At 30.4% G+C, this 7,944-nt stretch overlaps 1 protein-coding gene across 1 annotated transcript; it reads right to left on the bottom strand.

Moving 5' to 3' along the window:
- Positions 1-640: 640 nt before the first annotated feature.
- On the bottom strand, positions 641-4,503 carry LOC106469740 (G patch domain-containing protein 11-like). Its single transcript, XM_022398296.1, has 4 exons — positions 4,330-4,503; positions 1,939-2,220; positions 1,012-1,134; positions 641-739 (listed from the first exon to the last, which is right to left on the bottom strand). The coding sequence occupies exons 1-4, from the start codon at positions 4,501-4,503 to the stop codon at positions 641-643; spliced, it is 678 nt and encodes a 225-aa protein (XP_022254004.1).
- Positions 4,504-7,944: the final 3,441 nt, after the last annotated feature.

Here is a 7,944-nt window from a genome sequence, read left to right on the forward strand (position 1 = left end):
TAAATATATTAATATCTCAGAAAATAGAAAAGATAGGAGGTTCTAATCTTATATTCTAGTTTGGCAATATCGATAATATGAGTATTGAATTTGTAAAAAACTATAGACTTTGTATTTGGACATCAAAAACATCTAATTTCAACCAATGCTGCATTCAACATATCAAGTGACACACAAAAATCAATATTCAGGTATTTTATTAAAATATTTACTTTTAAATTAAGTAACAAACTAATGTATAATACCAAAATTTTAAATATAATCTACAATTTGATACCAAACTTATTGACATACATTCCTAAAATAGTAGTTCAATAAAATTTTGAAAGCACGTCTACAAATACATTAACATGGTCTTTGGCCTGTGACCAGTTAGAAGACCAGTGTCAGTAGGGTTAAAAGTTATAGTATGGAAACTATGATAGTAAATTTCTGGTTACAAGGTAAGTAGCATTGACCGACCCGGTATGGAAAGAGTTAATAAAAGTTTTGATGGATGTAACTTTTGAATGACCTTGATGATATTATCACAGATAGGCTCATAACATCTCATTCCAAACCAATAACAAGTATTTTTGTATACCTCTCTATTTCTGAGTTATTTGTCTGTAACCCAACATATATATATATATATATATATTTATTTAAAATTCTCACCTTCATATGTTGTGCCACACCATACACAATAAAAATGTATACTTCTGAGGTAAACAGTTAATATTTCCAGTTTTTCTGATGGCTATAGTAAAGAAGAAGACCATTATCAGTTTTTTTAAATGTTAATTTAAAGAAAATAGCACTTTCAATAAAAAAAGTTATTACTTAAAGTTTATACATTTGTTAAGCTAGTAATATTTTGCTGCCAAGTTCTTCAGATTAACATGCATTTTAAGAAAATTATTTTATCAGTGGAAATATCTGTAATACATCTGAACAACCTAATCCTGTTACAGTCTAATCTGGTTCCTCAACTTAGTGGAACCAAACACTACACTTATATAGTGTACTCACATCTAATTCCACTTCTTCCTCCTTTTCAAAATTATCATCATCATCATCAGATTCACTCAAGTTGTTGTCATCAGCCACTTCACTGTATGGCCAGAACCATGGCTCATGTGGTACTTCAATATCCTGAAAGACAGTGGAGATTATAACTGTTTGTATAAATTTATGAACAGAAAAGAGCAAGCCACAGTTTTAGTTCTTTCTTTTCAGTACGAGTTGGAAAAACAGGCTATATAATTGCAGTTACCTTTTTTTTTGGGGGGGGGGGAGAGGGTATAAGCTGTTTGATGTTACATCAGCCACAATGTTTCTATAATCTTTTCTCAATCCCCTTTCAGACCTGACATGGGACAACAACAGTTTTTTGAAATGTTGTAAGAGATGGAATAATTGGTAGATTGATGCCAAAATTTTTATGAAAGAACTAAGCAGAACTTTTTTATCTAAAAGGACTAAGTAACTAAATTAATACAATCTATTTATTTATTAAGCAGATAATAGTTATACCTGTTGAAATGAAAGTCTTTCAACTTACTGTAACAGCAATATGTTCTAACAGTTGTACTGGCAATACTAATCACTCATGTTAAAGTTACCAACAATCCTATTAGGATCAATAATGTCAATAATTTGAAACATACAATAATATGATGACAAATTTATTTCCAATCTTCATAAAATATGTCTTTCTTTTAATGTACAGAAAATATTAGAACAAAACAAAGTTCAAGGAATAAGAGATGATATATTTATGTGTGTATCTCAATTTACTGGTGTCAAAACTATCAATAAACCACAAAGTATCCAAAGAGAAAAACATATTTTGAAAATTTTATTAAATGGGGGTTGAAGAAAAATCAGTATCTAATATATAGAAAAAAAAAGGAGCATCATTGTGACTCTAGAACTAATTTTCATCAACACACTTACTTTGCTCTTATCCAGTTGTTCACATGCTTTCTGGCTATTTCTCAAGTCAACAAAAAGGTTTTTCTGAGCCATTTTGTTCCTTGCATACTGTTGGAAGTCAGTTTTTGCATTTTCTGCTTCCTCTGCTTTTCTTTTAACCATAGCTAGATAGAAAGCTTGCTTTTTTTCAGCTTGAATTTTATCTTCTGCTTCTTTGCCAAGTCCAGTTCTATTTGCTTTAACTACCAAAGGTATTGGCTGTTGTATTCCAGTGTCTATTAACAGTAAGAAAATCAGTGTTTTCTATTCTTTTCAGAATACTGTTACATTTAACCTACATTTAGTCCACACAAGGAGTGCTTAAAAATAGATAAAGAACTTTAAACTTATTAGATATACCTGCTTTATTCAGTGTTTAACTATATCTTGCCCAGACGGGTGCAATCTTCTTAAAGGGCAAAATTTAAATAATTATAGAAAATTAACTTGTAGTCATTCTTCTATATATTAAAAGAAAAACTTCAGAGTTGAAATTTATTCAATAAAACGTTTTATTTATTAAATCTTATGCATCAAATTGATAAAAAAATTCAAAATTTGATAGTGAGTTGACTTCAGCTTACTTTGAATGAAATCATTAGTGTTTGTGAATTTACTGAAATTTTGCTGGGCATAATACCACATGGAGGAAAGTTATGATAGTTCTGGGCAAAATGCTGATTTGATCTTGTAACTTGAATACAACTGTAGTTGTTTTGATTCTTAACCAACAATTGTTTTTCAATATCTGTTGTTATGGTGTAGTGTAATTGCTTCGAGAAGTCAGGGGATAGTGATTTAAACACATTATGAACACTTTTCTCTTCAACTGTATAAGCCAATGTAGAGTTCAGTAGAGATTCAAGTAGATAATGGAACAGCATGATAAAATCTTGGCTTGGTTATATGTTGCTCCATAATTTAAAGTTCCACTTGTATTGTAATATTACAGTATGATAAGAAATGTTTTCATGGAACAAGATATAGTAGGCTTAGTTTAACCATTTTGTACTCGACTATACCAATTTTCTTTTCACCAACAAGTCAGCTGATTTAGGCCTTGTTTGATTAGGCTTTATCGACCAAATTAAAAAATATTATGTATTCAATGAAACCTTCCGAGTCAAAATTATTTAAAAAGTTGGCTAGCTTATAATTTTGGCATGGTCAAAGAAGTGAAACTGAATGTGATGTTTCTTGAATTGAAACAAAGATAAAATTCAAAGTTATAAAAATTAAAAGACTTTATAGAAACATTTTAAAAGGATGTAAGAAAAGATAAAAATCAATAATTAAAATCTAAAACATAGGTAAACATTTTTAACTATTTCTTAAAAAACATATTACAATGAAATCTTTTTGAAATTTCTAATCTGCAACTTGATACAAATGTAGAGAAAAAAAGATATTTCAACTGTAGAAGCTGCATGATCTGTATAACGTTCTGAAGTTTCAAACTATTTCATCCAGTTCTTTTTCAAAGTGCAATAAAACAAACATACAACAGGTATGTTGAATCCATATACCCAGTTCCCACAGAGTTAAGATTTCAGCACTCAAGAAGTGTTTTAACAAATAAAAACAGTAACCAAAAATATTGCAAACAAGCTAAGCTTACAATGTATAAAAATGTTGGATTCAAATTTATCACAAGTCATCAGACATTCAAAACTCATTTGACAAAAAGACAAAAACAATATATTTAAGCAACTCTTAATAACATAACTACATATACTTTCAGGAGTGATTACCTAAAGAAAAAAACTGGTTACAAGCAATACACAGGGTTCGTACACCTTAAGTGAGATGAAATTCCAGGACATTTCCAGGACAAATTGTTTTGTTACGCAGTGCTGACACGCTTGCTAAGCAAGCAGAGGACAGGGGAAGCTTAACCATGCTATCAAAATCTAACAGTCTTCGTCGCACTGCCCAAGAAAAGCAGGAGCTTCTCAAGGGTGTTTCCAAGGAGCTAGAGGATAAGTTACTCCTGATTAAAAATAACTAGAGGCTAATGTTAAAATGCTAGTGGCATTAATCTCGCAAAAAAATTTTGGTGAAGGTAATGGGCATCATCAAATAATTTTTGGTTACTTGAAAATCATTCTATTTAAAAGAACCCTTAATACCTCAATCACAAATTTCTTCACCATCCAATTGCTTCTTTGGTCCAATTCTGTGAGTCGGTAACTGGCATTCAATTATGACATCTCTGACAAATGCAAAACATCAAGTTTTGCATTGACTTTGATAGTAAATTTTGTTGCTCTTGAAAAGATGCACTCAAAATCTAGGCTCCCAATATTTAACATTTTCAACCATGTTCCAGGCAGTCAAGAAGTTTGTGTTTTTATTTTCTAAGTACCTGGAGACCAGACCAACTGCCTCAAATATAATGAGAAACACATGCACAGTCAAAATTATCTTTAAGTTGCAGAGAGTTTCAAGCAGTGATGAAGCTGCTAATTTGGTCTTTGTATCAAAATTACTAGAATGCTTAATGAACCGAACATGCTTTCTCATGAGCCCATCATCTGATTTTTTCATTTTTTTAATGAAAGTACACCTTTTCTTTTTACTTATGTTGCTTTTGTCATTTACATTACTCCAAACATTCATTCTTTTATAGGATTATGTAAGAAAACTTGCTCATCTGTTCAGTAAACCAAACAGGTTCATTAACTGAAGATTGTCACAAGCATCGTATATGCAAAGATTAAGCACATGACTTTGTCCTTTATAGTCTGACATATTTATGCTTGTAAACCAATAGATTCACTTCTCATGTTAGATGCTCCATTGAATGATTTGCCAACAATATTTTCATACTGAACTCTATGCTCAGAAAAACATTTTTACAAAAGTTCATGCAATTCACTACTGGAGGTAACTTTTATGGCAAGATGAGCAAACAGCTTATTTTTTATTTCTCCAACATAACCATATTGTAAAATAATAGTGGTTTGGTAAAAAAATCCAATATCCTGGGTGCTGCTAAAGAGTCGGTTGCATATCTTTTTCATGATGTGTTTTCTTACTGCTTTCAAAGTTGGATCAATCACCTTGTTTGTGGTTGGTTATGAAGCTTCCTATTTCACAAGCTGTTGACCCATATTTGCCAGAATCTCTTTTTTGCTCTTTGTGATTGCACTTTGAAGGTATTGGCTTAAAATAACATCATGTTGAGATAAAAGATGTATAATTTAACCCTATGGGTAGGAGTCTCATAGGGTATGTCATCACATTTGCAGCCTTAATTCAAAATTTTATTGAACTACTATTTTATGAATGTATGGCAATAAGTTTGGTATCACGTTATAATTCAGATTTTAGTATTATATCTTAGTTAATTTCTTAATTTAAAGTAAATATTAAAACAAAATTTCTAAATATAAATTTTTGTATGTCACGAGGTATGTTGAATGCAACTTTGTTCAAATTAGATGTGTTGAAGTCCAATTACAAAGTCTGTAGTTTCTTACAAAATAGAAACTCAAATTACCGATATTGACAAGCTAGAATATAAAATAAGAACCTTCTATCTTTTATATTTACTGAGATATCACATTATTTAGTGAATTAAATGCAGTGGCCCAGCCCACCTCTTCCGTTTTTGGAAATACTTGTTTACATACACCCATTCTGCTCTATCACATGTTTATAACCAATCAAAAGCTCAGAATTTCCCCCACATGGTTTTCTCAGCCTTTGCAAGGTGTCTGTTCCCCAGAAATAGCCCTTTCGTCTCAAAGCTCAAAGAGAAGGGGTAAGACAAAATGGTGATCAAAAATATTTGTTTAAACCCAAATACAGCTTAGTTAGTAAGCCTGATAAATTACAGTGGAATTCTGTCGTATTTATAATTTTTTTTATTTCAAAATGCATATATAAAACCTAAAAAAATATTTTTCTTTTAAAATCCCCCAATGTGCAAAATTAAAAAAGGCTTAGCATGCAAGGTATGGCAAGTGAGTACAAACTTCGTAATAATCATAAGTAGTAAAGATTAGTGTTTCCTGTACTTATCTATTTATCATTCTATGTTTTAAGAAAAATAACTGAAATATAATAATTTATTTGTATATAGTAATAATATATATACATATGTAATGTATTATAACCAAAATGTGATTGTATTTTACAAATTACTGGTCCATTAGAATGAAACTAAGATAGTTGCACTTTCTAAAGGCCAGTTTTAGGCTAATGGTTATGGTAACGTGAACTGCATGTGTGCCGCATGATTGCATCTTCTGTAATGTTAGTCAGACACAGTTGAAAGGTCAGTAAAATAAAAATAATAAATATTAATAGATTTAGGCTATTTAGAATAAAAATTTGTGGTTTTCCATAATAATCTGTAGTCATTCTAGACAAAAAAAGCATAATTTACATCTATTTCTTAATTTTTTATGGTGGTTATGAGGTCATTCAATTTGACCAAACCCAAACCGAGATAAGAGCAAGAAAATGACAGATAAGATATAAATTTTTTTTAAAAAACATTTGATAGTTATCTGGAGGTTATAAAGCCTGAAGCATTGATACAACTGAACTTGATATAATTTTTATATTATTTTATATATGTAGTTAACATTTGGTTCATTTTGCTAACATGGATTCATCAAAGAAAAATATTGTTTTACTAATCTATTATCTTTTTTTTGGATGAAGGAGAGAACTTTTTTCTTGGTGAACTTAGGTTTTTGTAAAGTTTTAGATAAGGTGGCATACAAAAGATTAGCTAAGAAAGTCACATTGATAAGGGTTGAGGGGAAAACCTAGTTAATTGGATTGTACAGTGGTTGAGAGAAAGTAATAAGTATTAAATTAATTAAATCTGATTTAGACTGTACCATTTTTAGTAGTGGAATGTCTCAGAGTTCAATGCTTGGGCCTTTTGCTTTTTTGTATTTATATTAATGATATTGGTACAGATATAGTTTGCTTAGGACATTAACTTTGGATATTTCTAGCTGTATTAAGGATGTTGAGATAGTACTGAATGGCTTGAATGAATTGTTTAGTTGAACAAATATTTGGCAAAGAATCCGCTATTATAGTCAGTGCAACAGGATGCATTTGGTTATCATAATTTGATCATACATTTAATGTATATTGGAACACAGTCAGCAACATGACTGAAGAAAAGGATCTTGGCATAGTAGTAGATAAGTTACTCAAGTCATCAAAGCAGTACTATGTTACAAGTACTATAGCTAATAAGATTTTGTGGTTTCTTTATAGATATGTTGATTACAAATCAAAAGGGGTAATTATTTCTGTATATAAATCTGTAGTCAGACCTCACTTGGAATACTGTGTGAAGTTTTCATCTCCTTATCTAATAAAATATATTTACTTATTGGAAAAGGCTCAGAGGAGTGCTACTAGAATGATTCCAGAGATGGAGTTATTATCTTCAGGGATAGAGATAGATTAAGGTTCTTATATTATTTTCTCGTGAGAGAAGAAGATAAGAGATGATCTTATTGAAACTTACAGAATTAACCAAGGATTGATAGGATAAAGGCCCCTGGTTTCTTTGTGGTATATTCTGAATATGATAAAATGAAAGAACATTAGAATTTGAGAAAATACGTTAGGCTCCATTTAAGACAATTTTATTTTTTCTGACATTGTGATTGACCTATGGAATACATTTGCTGTTGGCAGTAGTTGAGTCCAACACTTTACAAGAACTTAAGAAGAGAATTGATGATTTCCTTAAAAGGGGTGGGTTTAAATTTTTACTTTTCTGAAGAGTAAATGTACAAAATGTACAACCTTGAAGGACTAAATGCACCCTTTACCCTATAACAATGATGCCATTTTTAAAACCCTTTCTGTGCATATTACCGAATTATATTTAAAATTGAATTAAACCACTTTACTATCAATGTGTTTTAATGAAATTGTTATTATCAAGTATGTTATAGTTCAAAGTTGTACATTATCTTTGTTTTTATGCCTTTATTTCAAAAGAAA

Source organism: Limulus polyphemus, unplaced genomic scaffold (genome assembly GCF_000517525.1).
Source record: "Limulus polyphemus unplaced genomic scaffold, Limulus_polyphemus-2.1.2 Scaffold3637, whole genome shotgun sequence".
In the NCBI taxonomy this organism is placed as follows: domain Eukaryota; kingdom Metazoa; phylum Arthropoda; class Merostomata; order Xiphosura; family Limulidae; genus Limulus; species Limulus polyphemus.